This window comes from Oncorhynchus mykiss, chromosome 13, assembly GCF_057628025.1.
Source record: "Oncorhynchus mykiss isolate SJ-2025 chromosome 13, ASM5762802v1, whole genome shotgun sequence".
Lineage (NCBI taxonomy): Eukaryota > Metazoa > Chordata > Actinopteri > Salmoniformes > Salmonidae > Oncorhynchus > Oncorhynchus mykiss.
Genome location: NC_143034.1, coordinates 58,254,761 through 58,271,399, shown reverse-complemented (window position 1 = coordinate 58,271,399; position 16,639 = coordinate 58,254,761). Strand labels below are relative to the sequence as shown.

Here is a 16,639-nt window from a genome sequence, read left to right as displayed (position 1 = left end):
GTGTCAGATAATAGTGTCCATGGTGTAGGCCTACCGTATTGAAGCTGACAGAACCATGGGTTTAATGCTGCACATTTGGGTTTGAAATGAAATACTGAATATTGACATTCAAAGAAGAGATAGCAAATAGGTCTAGAAGTGTAGTATTACTTCACTATAGATAATTATCATATCAGAACAGTAGCGGTGCGTGGGTAAGAAAAGCCATATTACAACCTATGTGTAATAATTGCGTTGTTTGCTCTATAACCTGTTAGTTCATGTGCCTTGCGGCCTTGATATATAGACCTAAAGGCCGAGACAATAAGACACAGTGGCAGAATAAATTCAACTACAGCTTTGTTTCATCACAAAAGCGACAAGCAACCTCTGTCCAGTGAAGTCCACAAAGCATATTGCATGTAACAAACAGCTAGCTACATGACCTACAGCATGATCAAGCAAGTTACTGTTTCCGACATTTTCGGCCCACTAAACAACTATGGATTTAGAACCACGGAGAGTTACCGCAAGTCGCAAAGGAAACAGGAGCTGCCTACACTATTCCAGCACCATTTCAATTTCAACATTTCGACATCATCAAATCACCTATGCTTAGTCTAATACAGTGACAACTAAAATATACCAAAAACATTTACTCCAATCGACGTAAGAAAAATATGATGTGGCTGTTGATGTTTCTGAATTCTGTGTGCTCGTTCATGCAAGAGGAATAAACATGTTGACTCACCCTACTTGGAGAGAAATGCCAATGCCATCCTCCTCTCTTTCATGTTGACGAAACGATCCATCACTTTTTCATACAGTACACAAATGTATTGTTGTTGTCTTAGGTTACCTGGCTAAAATGCTTGCTCGCTAGCTAGCCTAACTTTCTTTCATGAACCATGTTAGCAAGTTAACATTGACCTTCTACATCTAGCTACATATTGAATGTCCATCCTTTCAGGCCAGGGGCACACTGTACGAATTAATGGTTGGATCAGAATCGGAGTAATGATCATTGGCCAGTACGGAGAATTAAGTAAAACCACAAGTCCAAATCCATATCTCCATCCATGGCTAATTTAGGAAAGGGACAATTTCTGCCGATGACTTATGCTCTCGATACGATTTGATAGGAGTCACACCAAATCCAAGTTGGCTACTCTTGACACTTTGTTTTGGTGCACCAGGACCATTCACAGTTGAGCTCACTCAGTTTAGATCAACGCTGATTGGCTATTATTTTATACTTTTTTCATCATGGGAGGTCAAATGCTTGCTGGCTTCCTTTGCATTCAATGCTACAGGTGGCTACAATGTCATACTCTTTTGGAACTACACATACAGTGACAGAGGGGCGCTGTTTCACTTGCTCGGAAGCTTTCTCCGGTGAGATTCAGTACAGTCTTGCCCAAATGTTTTGAATGACACAAATATTAATTTCCACAAAGTCTGCTGCCTCAGTGTCTTTAGATAAAAGTCAGATGTTACTATGGAATACTGAAGTATAATTACAAGCATTGCATAAGTGTCAAAGGCTTTTATTGACAATTACATGAAGTTGATGCAAAGAGTCAATATTTGCAGTGTTGACCCTTCTTTTTCAAGACCTCTGCAATCCGCCCTGGCATGCTGTCAATTAACCATCCTGACTGATGGCAACCCATTATTGTATAATCAATGCTTGGACTTTGTCAGAATTTGTGGGTTTTTGTTTGCCTACCTGCCTCTTGAGGATTGACCACAAGTTCTCAATGGGATTAAGGTCTGGGGAGTTTCCTGGCCATGGACCCAAAATATCAATGTTTTGTTCCCCGAGCCACTTAGTTATCACTTTTGCCTTATGGCAAGGTGCTCCATCATGCTGGAAAAGGCATTGTTCGTCACTAAACTGTTCCTGGATGGTTGGGAGAAGTTGCTCGCGGAGGATGCGTTGGTACCATTCTTTATTCATGTTCTTAGGCAAAATTGTGAGTGAGCCCACTCCCTTGGCCGAGAAGCAACCCCATACATGAGTTGTCTCAGGATGCTTTACTGTTGGCATGACACAGGACGGATGGTAGAGCTCACCTTGTCTTCTCCGGACAAGCTTTTTTCCGGATGCCCCAAACAATCGGAAAGAGGATTCATCAGAGAAAATGACTTTACCCCAGTCCTCAGCAGTCCAATCCCTGTACCTTTTGCAGAATATCTGTCTCTCCCTGATATTTTTCCTGGAGAGAAGTGGCTTCTTTGCTGCCCTTGACACCAGGCCATCCTCCAAAAATCTTGGCCTCACTGTGCGTGCAGATGCATTCACTCACACCTGCCTGCTGCCATTCCTGAGCAGGCTCTGTACTGGTGGTGCCCCGATCCCACAGCTGAATCAACTTTAGGAGACGGTCCTGGTGCTTGCTGGACTTTCTTGGGCGCCCTGAAGCCTTCTTCACAACAATTGAAGCACTCTCCTTGAAGTTCTTGATGATCCGATAAATGGTTGATTTAGGTGCAATCTTACTGGCAGCAATATCCTTGCCTGTGAAGCCCTTTTTGTGCAAAGCAATAATGATGGCACGTGTTTCCTTGTAGGTAACCATGGTTGACAGAGGAAGAACAATGATTCCCTCCTTTTGAAGCTTCCAGTCTGTTATTCGAACTCAATCAGCATGACAGAGGGATCTCCAGCCTTGTCCTCGTCAACACTCACACCTGTGTTAACGAGAGAATCACTGATCTGATGTCAGCTGGTCCTTTTGTGGCAGGGCTGAAATGCTGTGGAAATGTTTTTTTGTGGATTCAGTTCATTTGTATGGCAAAGAGGGACTTTGCAATTAATTGCAATTCATCTGATCACTCTTCATAACATTCTGGAGTATATGCAAATTGCAATCATACAAACTGAGGAAGCAGACTTTGTGAAAATTAATATTTGTGTCATTCTCAAAACTTTTGGCCACGACTGTACATTCAGCCTCTTGTGATTTGAAGGAAAAGGATTAAACACAAAATATACATTATTTTATATGTTTTTAAAATATTATTTTCTTGGTGATTTTTGTGGGGAAGCCTGGCCTCTCTTGGCATCCATGAATGCACGCCAACCAACCAACTCAATGTTTTTTTTACGGTCTGGGTACAGTATTTTTACTGACCACCAGATGGGGCATTGTGTGCCTATGGCAGGATATCCAATTGACAAAGATTTTCACCCTCCTGTTTGGTGTTTCTCTAACTTGCCTAGATGCCTATTACTTCTCCCTCAACATCCATATGTGATCCTAGAGAAAATTATGCCTCACTGTAATTTCCCAAATATTTTTGAACCTACTTTCAGTAGGCTATTAGTTCCCTGAAATCAGTTCAACTCCTCTTCAGCCTACAAGACTGTCTTTGTGTGTTTATGATGTGTGTGTAACCTTGTGAGTTTCCTCTGTGTCTCTGTGTGTAATGTGTGTGTAACCATGTGAGTTTCTTCTGTGTGCGATGTGTGTAACCATGTCCGTTTTGTCTGTGTGTGATGTGTGTAACCATGTGAGTTTCCTCTGTGTCTGTGTGTATGATGTGTGTAACCATGTGAGTTTCCTCTGTGTGTGTGTATATGATGTGTGTAACCATGTGAGTTTCCTCTGTGTCTGTGTGTATATGATGTGTGTAACCATGTGAGTTTCCTCTGTGTCTGTGTGTATATGATGTGTGTAACCATGTGAGTTTCCTCTGTGTCTGTGTGTATATGATGTGTGTAACCATGTGAGTTTCCTCTGTGTCTGTGTGTATATGATGTGTGTAACCATGTGAGTTTCCTCTGTGTCTGTGTGTGAGCCAGCCTGTCCTTTTATAAGTGTGAATCCTTTATTTTCACACTATTTGTTGAGTGTTCCCGTCTCTGTCTGAGGAGCTTCCAGCTCCAATGCAAACAGCAGTGAGAGCCAGGCGTGAAGTCAGGCTGTCAGGGTTAGGGTTAGCCAGTCATGCAGGCAAGCAGTCTGGTCGTCTGGCCCTGTGTTATTGTAGGCACATGTTATGTTTTACTGTGTGTGTGCATACGCACTCATCAAGGCTTACATTGATACACACACATTCACTCACACACACACACACACACACACACACACACACACACACACACACACATATACACACATGCAAAACTCGCACACTTTGACTGTATGCTTTCAAAATGCCAAGATAAAGATTGAGATGGCGTGAGCGGTTAGTGCCACCCTGGCATAGCGTTGACAATAAGTTGAGAGCATGTGCCCTGTTAGACGAGTCGAATCAGGCCATGCCAGCTCCAGAGGGGCTCCTGGGTCTGATATAGACCATTTAGTACTTCTGCCCCAATAAAGTCACTTCACACTTACACCAGTCAAAAAGAACTCAACCAAATTCTTTCTAGTTATTTTCTTTCTTTGTCTTGGTTTAGTCACAGAAATGACATGGTCAACCATGGTCACATCCATGTTGTCTGTATCAGATGTATTGTGAGGGGTGATCCATTGTTGTTTAAAGTCATTTTGCTGTGGTACAGAGTTGCATATCCAAACATTACGACATGGGTCTTGAAAACATAGTATACTGAGCATTTGATGAGGGCACTTCGAACAGCTAGTCCGTCAATTCGTGTCTGTATTTTTTATGACCCTGAACTGAATTTAAACACTGTTCTGCATCACTGTCTTGGACAGTACCAGAGCTCATTTGTATTTTTCACACACTGTCTGGTGGGTAGCAAATGAGGTTGGGACTAGGCAAGTCATGATCAGATGAAGTAGAAACGTTTCAAATCAAGACCTGTGACTATTACGTCGTTGGAAAGCTTTTCAGCTCTGCCGATTGCACGAAGGGCTTGAATATTTCCTTTAGAGGTTTTGACTGTCGTTCAGTAGGAAGAGAGGGAAGAGGTGAGGGATGGAAGATAAAGAAGCTCTGTAAGGACACACCTTCATGTGAAATTCTATGAAAGTGGAAATTGCAAACAGCATAGACAGGGTAGATATACTGCCTTGGATGTGGAGAGATAGAGATGCAGGGAGAAAGTGAATATTGAGAGTTAGAGGACATGTAGAAACAGCTATCAGGGGAATGAGATGGGCAGTAGAGATACTGACACAGAGGGGTCAGCTAGAGGGTGCTTAGGAGTGGGTGTAAAGTGGGAGGGGTCTGGTCAAGACACAGGGCAAAAGGTTCAGAGGTTTAATTCCCTGTGGGTACAGTCAATCTCTCACTATGTTCACTAATGCAAACATGTGCACCCAACAGTACTGTGTTTACTTATACACTGAACAAAACTATAAACCCAACATGCAACAATTTAAAAGATTTGACAGAGTTACAGTTTATATAAGGAAATCAGTCAATTGAAATAAATTCATTAGGCCCTAATTTATGGATTTCACATGACTGGGAATACAGATATACATCTGTTGGTTACAGATACCTTAAAAAAAAGGAAGGGGCGTGGATCAGTCAGTATCTTGTGTGACCACCATTTTCCTCATGCAGCACAACACATCTTCTTCGCATAGAGTTGATCAGGCTGTTGATTGGGGCCTGTGGAATGTTGTCCCACTCCTATTCAATGGTTGTGCGAAGTTGCTGGATATTGTCGGGAACTGGAACTGTCGACCCAGAGCATCCCAAACATGCTCAATGGGTGACATGTCTGGTGAGTATGCAGACCATGGAAGAACTGGGACATTTTCAGCTTCCAGGAATTGTGTACAGATACTTGTGGCATGGGGCTGTGCATTGTCATGCTGAAACATGAGGTGATGGCGACGGATGAATGTTACAACAATGGGCCTCAGGATCTTGTCACGCTATTTCGCTACATTCAAATTGCCATTGATAAAATGCAATTGTGTTTCTTGTCCGTAGCTTATGCCTACGCATACCATAACCCCAGTGCCACCATGGGGCACTCAGTTCACAGTGTTGACATCAGCAAACCGCTCGCCGCCATACACGCTGTCTACCATCTGCCCGGTACTGTTAAAACCAGGATTTATCTGTGAAGAGCACACTTCTCCATTGTGCCAGTGACCATCAAAGGTGAGCGTTTGCCCACGGAAGTCAGTTATGAAAACGAACTGCAGTCAGTTCAAGACTCTGGTCAGGACAACAAGCATGTAGAGGAACTTCCCTGAGACGGTTTCTGACATTTTGTGCAGAAATTCTTCAGTTGTGCAAACACACAGTTTCATCAACTGTTCGTGTGGCTGGTCTCAGACCATCCCACAGGTGAAGAAGCCCGGATGTGGAGGTCCTGGACTGGCGTGGTTACACGTGGTTTGCGGTTGTGAGGCCGGTTGGATGTACTGCTAAATTTCTCTCTATGGTAGAGAAATTAACATTCAATTATCTGGCAACAGCTCTGGTGGACATTCCTGCAGTCAGCATGCCAATTGCACACTTCTTCAAAACTTGAGACATCTGTTGCATTGTGTTGTGTGACAAAACTGCACATTTTGGAGTGGCCTTTTATTGTCCCCAGCACAAGGTGCACCTGTGTTATGATCATGCTTTTTAATCAGCTTCTTGATATGCCACACTTGTGAGGTGGATGAATAATTTTGGCAAAGGAGAAATGCTTACTAACAGAGATGTAAACATATTTGTGCACAAAATTTGAGCGAAATAAGGTTTTTGTGCATATTGAAAAATTCTGGGTGACTTTTAATTCTGCTCATGAAACATGTTACCGACACTACATGTTGCATTTATATTTTTGTTCAGTGTAATTCAATACACAAAATAAGGACAATGCACTACCAGCTGATGCAAAAGGATGCAAGTTTCAAGTTTTATTTGTCACGAGTACAGTGAAATGCTTAACTTGCAAGCTCTTCCCAACAGTGCAGTAGTCAATATCAAAATAGTATATACAAAAAAACATGAGAAATAACAAAGAAAGAAAAATGCATAGAGTTGCTAAAGCATAGACACGTATCCATCAGACTATCTCACTCTGTTTTCTAAGTGGCTGGACAGAGACCCTGCCTGTCTGTTTTGGTGGGGTAACCCTGGCTGTAGACACTAAAACAAACCTTTAATACTGAGAATACACCATCAATATTGTCACTGTCTGACTCAGTCAGCAGGGGATTTGGAATGGAGACGGAGACGGGGAGCGATGTGAGGGCTTTATAGTGGAATCTTCCATATACCGTCACTGAGAGTCAACAGGGAAATGGAGGTGTCTGTGGACAGAAAGGCGGTTAAGTGTCTATTGTATGATCTTTCTTTCACATTGAGTGAATTCATCTGACAAAGCTTGATAATCTTAATAACTGAACGTCAGGAGCAATATTAAAATTGAATTAATTATGGTCTTAAAATCCAGTATGGTGGACTTCAGTTCGGTCTTAAGGTGTCAAATATACTCAGTAATATACTCAGTTATTGTAACCAGTGGTTAAATAGCTGGGAAACAGTGAAAGGGTTGAGTTCTATTGGACTGATTGGACTGGTCATTTTATGCATATGTAGGGGCTGAAAAGTGTTAATTATGAGATGATTTTAGCATGCCAAGTTGCCAACAGACTCATTTAAATGCAACAGTATGTTCATAACCCTTGACTTATTCCACATTTTGTTGTGTTACAGCCTTCATTCAAAATTGATTAAATGTATTTTACTGCACACACTACCCGATAATAACAAAGTGAAAACATGCTTTGATGAAGTTTTGAAAATATATTCAAAAATGAAATACAGGAATATCACATTTACGTAACTGTTTATGTAGGGTAACTTTGGCAGCGATTACAGCTTTGAGTCTTTCTGGGTCAGTCTCTGAGAGTGTACCACACCTGGATTGTGCAACATTTTCCCATTATTCTTTTCAAAATTATTTAAGCTTTGTCAAATTGCTTGTTAATCATTGCTAGACAACCATTTTCAGGTCTTGCCATAGATTTTCAGATAGATTTCAGACAGAACTGTAACTCGGCCACTCAGAAACATTCACTGTCTTCTTGGTAAGCAACTCCAGTGTTAATTTGGCCTTGTATGTTAGGTTATTGTCCTGCTGAAAGGAGCATTTCATCTTCCAGTGTCTGGTGGAAAGCAGCATGAACCAGGTTCTCCTGTAGGATTTTGCCTGTGCTTAGCACCATTTTGTTTATTTTTTTAATCCTAAAAAACTCCCTAGTCCTTATCGATTACAAGCATACCCATAACATGATGCAGCTACCACTATGCTTGAAAATATGGAGAGTGGTACTCAGTGATGTGTTGTGTGGGATTTGCCTCTGTCACACTCTGACCATTATTTGAGTTTTTTGTTTCTATGTTTTGTTTGGTCAGGGTGTGATATGAGTGGGCATTCTATGTTGCATGTCTAGTTAGTCTGTTTCTATGTGTTTTGGCTTGATATGGTTCTCAATCAGTGGCAGGTGTTTGTCGTTGTTTCTGATTGGGAACCATATTTAGGTAGCCTGTTTTGTATTGTGGTTTGTGGGTTATTGTCTATGTTACGTTGCATGTTAGCACAGTGTTTTGATAGCAGTCACGGTCGTCTTGTTAGTTTGTTTGTTAGTATACTTTGTGTTTTTTTCCGTCTTTCATTAAAATCATGCATTCACACCACGCTGCGCTTTGGTCTACTCAATACGACGATCGTGACAGCCTCAAACAAAACAATTTGTATTCAGGACAAAAAGTTAATGTGGCTTTGCCACATTTTTAAAAGTATTACTTGAGTGCCTTGTTGCAAACAGGATGCAGATTTTGGAATATTTGTATTCTGTACAGGTTTCCTTATTTTCACTATGTATTCTAGGATAGTATTGTGGAGTAACTACAATGTTGTTGATCCATCCTCCATTTTCTCCTATTACAGCCATTAAACCCTTTAACGTTTTTTAAAAAATCACCTTTGATCTCACAGTGAAATTCCTGAGCAGTTCCCTTCCTGTCCTGAAACTGAGTTAAGAAGGATGCCTGTATCTTTTTAGTGACAAAGGGATGTTCAATGTCTGCTTTTTTACCAATAGGTGCCTTCTTTGTGAGGCATTGGGAAACGTCCCTCGTCTTAGTGATTGAATCTGTTTGAAATTCACTGCTCGACTGAGGGACCATACTGATAATTGTTTGTGTGGGGTACAGAGATGAGGTAGTCATTCAAAAAATCATGTTAAACACTATTATTGCACACAGAGTGAATCCATGCAACTTATTATGTGACTTGTTAAGCAGATTTTTACTCCTGAACTTATTTAGGCTTGCCATAACAAAGGTGTTGAATACCTATTGACTCAATACTTTTCAGCTGTTCATTTTTAATACATTTGGGACAATTTCTAAAAACATAATTCCACTTTGACATTGTGGGGTATAATGTGTAGGCCAGTGACAAAACATCTCAACATAATACATTTTAAATTCAGGCGGTAACACAACAAAATGTAGAAAAAGACAAGGGGAATGAATACTTTCTGAAGGAACTGTCAGAAAAACAAAACAATAGGCTCGGCAGCACCTCCTACTGGAGATTTGATCCATTTACAGTTATCCTTTGGTCTCCCATCACAAGGTTTTATGTAAGCCCTACTAAGCCACGAAATGTGTCACCAACTGTTACCAATGTGCTATCGTGAGAATTATTGTTAAGAGATCTCCACTTAAAATCAAAAATATATTCTGTGTCACTATGGAAGTCATTCCAAAGTGTAGGTTTAACAGAGCAAATGAAATGTGGCCATACTTTATCAATCATTAATGATGCTATTTAGGCCTGCAAAGTAATCAACAGAATTTTTTTCCATTCAACCCATAATTAAAATTGTAAAAATAAAATAGTCCTATGGTTTCAAGCTCTGGTTGATTTAAAATGTAATGATATTTAGTTATATTGAATTGTGTCTGGTTGTCAACGCAACCAAATATCAACATTTGAAGGAGATCCAAACGTCTCCAGCTCATCCAAAAAATGAAATTTAAAGAATAGGACTAAATGAATATCAAACTTTATTTAAAGTGCATTTGAAGTTTGATTTGATTTTGTCCTATTCTATAACTTGATTTTTGGTTGAGATGGAGACATGAATCCAACATATCAATTATTAATTTGTAGACAAACTGAGTCAGTTGCACAGATGGAACTATCCAATCAGAAGAGAAATCTCCTTACAATATAGATTTTTATTTGTGTTGACAACCAAACACAATTCAATATCACTTTTGAAATACAATACATAGCCTATTAACTAAGCCCAAGTTAGCAAATGATATGTTGGATTCATGTCTTCAACTCAACCAAAAATAAAAGTTAAAGAATGGGATAAGCCAGTAGCTCAGGTGGAACTACCCAAGCAGTGCATACGTATCCTTTAAATGTTGATATTTGATTGTGTTGTCAACCAAATTTACTTTTGTAATTTCTTAAATAGCCTAAAGTTAAAGCTGTTTTACAAACAAAGGTAACATTCAACCTTAAAATTAGTAATAGATCCATGGCCACAGTTTGAGGTTACTGTAACTATATATTTCTTCCTATGTAATCATATAAAGAGTGCATGATCAAGATAGCATGCATAGGTCATCGCAGGTCTGTGGAGATCTTCACAATTGCTGTAATAATCTGTGCAGAATCTCGAACGACATTGATCACTTGCACCATGTAATTTTAATGTAATCTCAACTGCAATCCAGGTCATGTGGTTGTGCTGTTAGATGAAACACAGTGATATCACATTCATCTGTTGTATAAATAAATGTCTGACATTTGAACTTTGCTATGCTTTTAAATGATTGAAAGTGCAGTGATAGACCTTTGGGTGAACCATAATTCATAAAACCATAATTCAGACATTGTTTTTCCATGGGAATTTGGTTGTGCTTTTAGACGTTTGAAAGCAGTAATAACACAATGCAAATCCAACTAACTTTTGTCTGTCTTTTTGAGTGGGTGAGAATATAGGTTGTAACTTCATTGGTCAATGTCTCAACCAAATATTACCCAATTATCCATGTTGAAATGACATAGTGTGCCCAGTGGGTTATCTCAGTCTGAATAAGAGGCAGTAATTATTACAGTGTTAATGGAGCTGTCCATTACTGCGTGCCTGGCCTATGGGGCAGGAAACTGTAGATCACCCAACTGGGCCGGCAGCTAGACTCTTGGCCATTCTCGCTCACTGAGAGCTTGGCAGAGTCATGATGTTTTGACAGGCCAGCCCGTCTGTATGTGACCCTCTCCCTCTCCTGTCGGTTTCATCAGTCTGGATTCTATAGGACTGTTTAAACAGCCCCACTCACCACCTCCTCCTCCTGGCACCCCTGCTCCTGCTGCCCCCGGCCTGCATTTCTTTAAGCTAATTTCCTGCAATTCTCAGAATTTCTCCATGGAGCCGAGATGCATTTTGCGGTTTTAAAGTACATTTCCTGCATTTCTACACATTTTGCCATGGAGTTGAAAGATATAGATGCAGTTTTTTAAGCAATTCTACCACAGGGGGTTGGTGGCACCTTAATTGGGGAGGACAACCTCGTGGTAATGGCTGGAGCATAATGAGTGGAATGGTATCAAATACATCAAACACATGGTTTCCATGTGTTTGATGCCATTCCATTTGCTGCGTTCCAACCATTATGTGCCGTCCTCCCCTCAGCAGCCTCCACTAGATTATACATATTCTGCCATGTAGCTGAGAGAACATTTAGCAGTTTAAAGATAAATTCCTGCAATTCTATGCATTTTGCCATGGCTGGTTCTTTTGCTCAAATTTATTAACAACATCAATACTGTTAAATGCATTATTTGGGGAATTTTCTATTCCCCTGAATGTTTCACTTTTATATTGGTGATTGTTAGTTCTCAAAGATGATATAATAAAAACTTATATAGGTCTATTATTTTTTCTACATATTTGATATTTGGTTTCAGTTGTTTGAGTTTACACTGAAATAATTGTTCGTTTTTTTACAGAGGGTTCTACTTGGAAACCAAAAGGTTTCTATGGCGATAGCCGAACCCTTTTTTTCTAACAGTATAGGTAATAGTGCAGCTCATGTTGGATTCCATACTCCCCCTGTCCATATCCCTGCTGCTGGTCAGCTTTTTGTCTTTCATTTGTGTGTCCTGGAGGATCCAGCTCGGCCAACCTGAGTCGTGTATCTACTCAAAAGCTTCCCTTGCATCTCTCTGTTCCGCTACTGTTGTCAAGGTTTTTATATCCATTACTACTGCAGTGATTGAATTTGACTGCAAATATTGACTGTTTGAGTTGTCCATCTGTGAGAGGGTGCATGGTGGTCTGTCAGAGGGATATTTTATTGCAAACAGATTTGTCATCAGACACAACCCCCACCTGTTGGTTCAGCCACATCCTCTGGTATGTCCGTTGCACCTGCACAGCTAGGGAGGTGAGCATGCTTTTCAGACCTTTCTGTGGTTCTTTGTGTTCTCTTAACTTAGTTTTGATATGCTACACAGAGTTGAACACTAATATTGAGAACCCCCAGCTGTGGCCAGAGCAACTTACGAGACTGAAGCAGCATAATGCCCGAAGAGCATAAAACCACGTAGGCCTAACACTCTGGAACCTCAAGGCTAAACTGCGGTAAGCAATTAAAAAAATACATGACAAATAATTATGTCATGTGTCCAGCACCATATTTGTCTGGGTTTGAAACATGTTTCTGAAGAGATAGTTGTTGACATTCAGAGGATGAATGAGGACCTAGGACAGATGTAGTGGGCACAGGTTTATCTCAGACAGACACACACACACTAGTAGTTGCATTTACCTCAATCCTAAGAGATGAAAAACATGATTGCAAATCATTTGAATGCACACACCTTCGCACAGGCATGTGAGAACCTGTCAGAAACTAAGAATTGACTGATTGTTATGTATGTATGCCTGTGCTGCGGTGGCACACTGTCTTGCGACGTCTCAGTGTGTGTGCTTGCATCAGTGTAGGTGCATGCATTCATCGTGTGTTGTGTTTGCAGGAACTACCTGTTCAGCCCCCTCCTCCTTACCAACTATGAGGTTGTCTCTATGGTATGGTGTGTTTTTCCTGTCTCTGTTTCAGTCTGTGTGTTCAGTGAGGCACGGTATTTTCAGTTTGACTGACCACACATAAATAGCCGTCCAGATGTCTGTCCACACATTGCATACCCTGTTCTTCTCACTTCCTCAAAGAGCCAACACTGTCTATACCACCACTTTCTGCCCTCTCTCTTCCCTCTCTTTCTTCCCTCTTTCTGCCTCTTTCTTCCCTTTTTCTTCCCACTTTCTTCCCTCTTTCTGCCTCTCTTTCTTCCCTTTCTTCCCTCTTTCTGCCTCTCTTTCTTCCCTTTCTTCCCTTTTTCTGCTTCTCTTTCTTCCCTTTCTGTTCCCTCTTTCTGCTTCTCTTTCTTCCATTTTTCTTCCCACTTTCTTCCCTATTTCTGCTTCTCTTTCTTCTTCTCTGCCTCTTTCTTCCCTCTTTCTGCGTCTCTTTCCTCTTCTCTGCCTCTTTCTTCCCTCTTTCTGCCTCCCTTTCTTCCCTTTCTTCCCTCTTTCTGCCTCTCTTTCTTCCCTTTCTTCCCTCTTTCTTCCTCTCTTTCTTCCCTATTTCTGCCTATCTTTCCATTTATCTCCCTCTTTCTTCCCCCTCTTTCCTATTTCTTCCCTATTTCTTCCCTCTTCCCAATATCTTCCCTCTTTCTGCCTCTCTTCCCTCTTTCTTCCCCCTCTTCCCTCTTTCTGCCTCTCTTCCCTCTTTATTCCCCCTCTTCCCTATTTCTTCCCTCATTCTGCCTCTCTTTCTTCCCTCTCTTTCTTCTCTCTTTCTTCCCTCTTTCTGCCTCTTTTTTTCTCTGAAAATAACCAGTGTTCTTTGGATCCTCTCATCAATGTATTGTGTTGACATTAATTGTGCAGTGCACTGACCACACAGAAGCTGTGGGTTTGGACAATGTCTTCAAAAAGATCCCCGTGAGTGAAATGACCAGAAAATATACATGCAGAGGTCAAACGTGGGTGAGGGAGTCATTTTAATCATTTATGTCTAAGAAGTTAGGAGTTCTATTCAGAGCACCACTATGAGAAACAATATGCAGGTGTGCTTTCAGTTCTATACAATCATGAAAATAACCAGAGTTCTTTGAATTCCACTCATTAAATTATTGTATATTGTGTAAGGTTTTGGATATCAGCGTTGTGCCATATAGACTATTTTAATGTTTTATATCCTCATATATTCGGCAGTCATGGAGGTGTAGGTGGACAGTGCGTGTTAGTGGTAGCAGCCCTCACACAGCACAGAGGAAGTGGAGAAGACCGTAGATCATGTGTGAGTAAATGAGGGACCACAATCCCATGTATGGACCAATGCCTCTTGTTTACGAACTGAGGTGAAAACTAAGAGTACAAACAGTGTAATAAAAGGTTTTAGACAGGTTATTTTGAAGGAACATTTTTACAACGTCTCACTGTAGAATAATTATGGAAAAATCCCTTTTCATCTTTTAAGAGAGGAGGTGGCATTGAGGAATATTTCAACCTGGTTGCACAGGTTTCCACATGAAACATTTATACCAACATGCTTTTCACTGAGCCTTACAGTGCCTGGCAGAAACAAACTACTCTAGAATGATGTCATATTTATCCTGCAATTTACTGGGCCTTTTTCTGGGCTGTTTGTGTACATTTCAGACATTCTGTTTGCGTGTTCTCATTCTTTTCCCTTTCCCTTATTTTTTAGGAGGCGTACAGTCACACCTGTTTAGTAAAAACAAGACGGTCATTAATTAACCTAATGGGTCTTGTTTGGAACACCTGACTGTGAAAGCTCTCTCTACCACTCTTCATCATCATCATCTCTCTCCCCAGAGCAACAGCCCTATCCATTTAAATTACACCGGTCAGTGGACTGGACTGTTGTTTATAGAGGTTTTGTGTTAGTTTGCCCGAGTGTATGTTTTCTACATATACATGTATTCCCGTGTGGCACAGCAGTGGTGGAAGAAATACCCAATTGTCATACTTGAGTAAAAGTAAAGATAATTTAATAGAAAATGACTGAAGTAAAAATGAGTCCCCCAGTAAAATACTACTTGAGTAAAAGTCTCAAAGTGTTTGGTTTTAAATATACTTAAGTATCAAAAGTAAATGTAATTGCTAAATATATTTAAGTATCAAAAGGAAAAGTATAAATCTTTTAAAATTCCTTATGTAAAACAAACCAGACTGCACCATTTTCTTAGATTTGTTTCATTGACGGATAGCCATGGGCACGCTCCAACACTCAGACATCATTTACAAATGAAGCATGTGTTTAGTGAGTCCTCCAGATCAGATGCAGTAGGGATGACCAGGGATGTTCTCTGGTTAGTGAGTCTGCCAGATCAGAGTCAATAGGGATGACCCGGGATGTTCTCTGTTTAGTGAGTCTGCCAGATCAGAGGCAGTAGGGATGACCAGGGATGTTCTCTGTTTAGTGAGTCTGCCAGATCAGAGGCAGTAGGGATGACCTGGGATGTTCTCTGTTTAGTGAGTCTGCCAGATCAGAGGCAGTAGGGATGACCAGGGATGTTCTCTTGATAGGTTTGTGAATTAGACCATTTTTCTGTCCATTTTTCTTCCTTACCATCTAAACCAGGCTTCCTCAACTGAAGGCCCACAATACAAATGTAGCCCGCGGGTGGTTTTATTTGCCCCCCCCCCTGAATCTAGTTGATGATCCCTGATCTAAACAATGATCTCACACTTATCACCTCTTTGAAGCATTGTCTTAACCCGCTCATCACACACAAATCACATTGCCATGTTAATATACTGGCTGGCAGCAATCCAGCTGATCAGCAACCTGATGTGTCTTTGGATGGGCAGAGGTGGGCCTGACTGCCTGTCTAGAGGGAGAGGGGGAAATGGGGCAGGTGCTTTGGTGCAGCAACGGCCAATTGCAGGCTAGAGGGCAGGGCTGGTTAGGAGGAGGGTATCAAAACCAGAATTGTATTTAAGGCGTGGGCAAACACTGGAGCTGTCTACTTGTGCTGTGCCCCTGTCCAGCCGGCCAGTTTCTCTCTCTCTCTCTCTCTCTCTCTCTCTCCTTGTCTTTCTGTCTGTCTGCCTGTTTTTCTCTCTGCCGGACCAGGTCTCCTCCACCATGCTGGTAAAAGCGCTCCTTCAGACCTCGCTGGTCCTATGGCTGGCACAGTACACACTACAAGGAGGTAAGAGACATAACCAGACTATCTGTGTGGAGGATAGAATAGCTGATGGAAGAGTGATGAGAGGAATGTGAGAGAATATGACAGAATATGAGAGAAAGTGAGAACGTTGTCTAAAGGATGTAGATCACAGGTGAGAGAAGAGAGAGAAGAAGTAAGGATTGGGAAGGATAGAAAGAGAGATTAAGACATGCCACCATAATTTCTTAAATTGTAGAGTTGGCACATCAGAAATTGTATTTTTAATTAATGTTGGAGTAGTTTCACGACTGTCTTTTATAATAGCATTCAGACACGTTACGTTGTGTTGTGAAACACTGTACAGTAGGTGTCAGCACAGGACTGCTTGTTACCACCTTAAATCTTCACGGGTGCTTGCTTAGTGCACAGCAGTGTAAATTGGACTTAAATGTTTAAAAGTTAATTATTTATTAGTTTATAGAAGTTTCCGAAGATATTGTATTGTTCTGTAATTTATGGATTTGCTTGTTTCTCAACTTGTTTCTCAAC

At 40.9% G+C, this 16,639-nt stretch overlaps 1 protein-coding gene across 50 annotated transcripts in view; it reads left to right on the top strand.

The window, feature by feature from the left end:
• The first annotated feature begins 15,929 nt into the window (after positions 1-15,929).
• Positions 15,930-16,639, top strand: part of LOC110485206 (uncharacterized) — a 38,035-nt gene continuing 37,325 nt past the window's right edge. For 28 of the 50 annotated variants that reach the window (XM_090196925.1, XM_090196919.1, XM_090196913.1 and 25 more), the window contains exon 1: positions 15,931-16,132. In XM_090196925.1, the coding sequence (XP_090053051.1) occupies positions 16,066-16,132 (67 nt within the window). In that variant the 5' untranslated portion in view covers positions 15,931-16,065. Of the gene's footprint in view, positions 16,133-16,639 lie in introns of all 50 variants that reach the window. The other 22 variants (XM_090196957.1, XM_090196952.1, XM_090196953.1 and 19 more) reach the window with 2 other exon arrangements.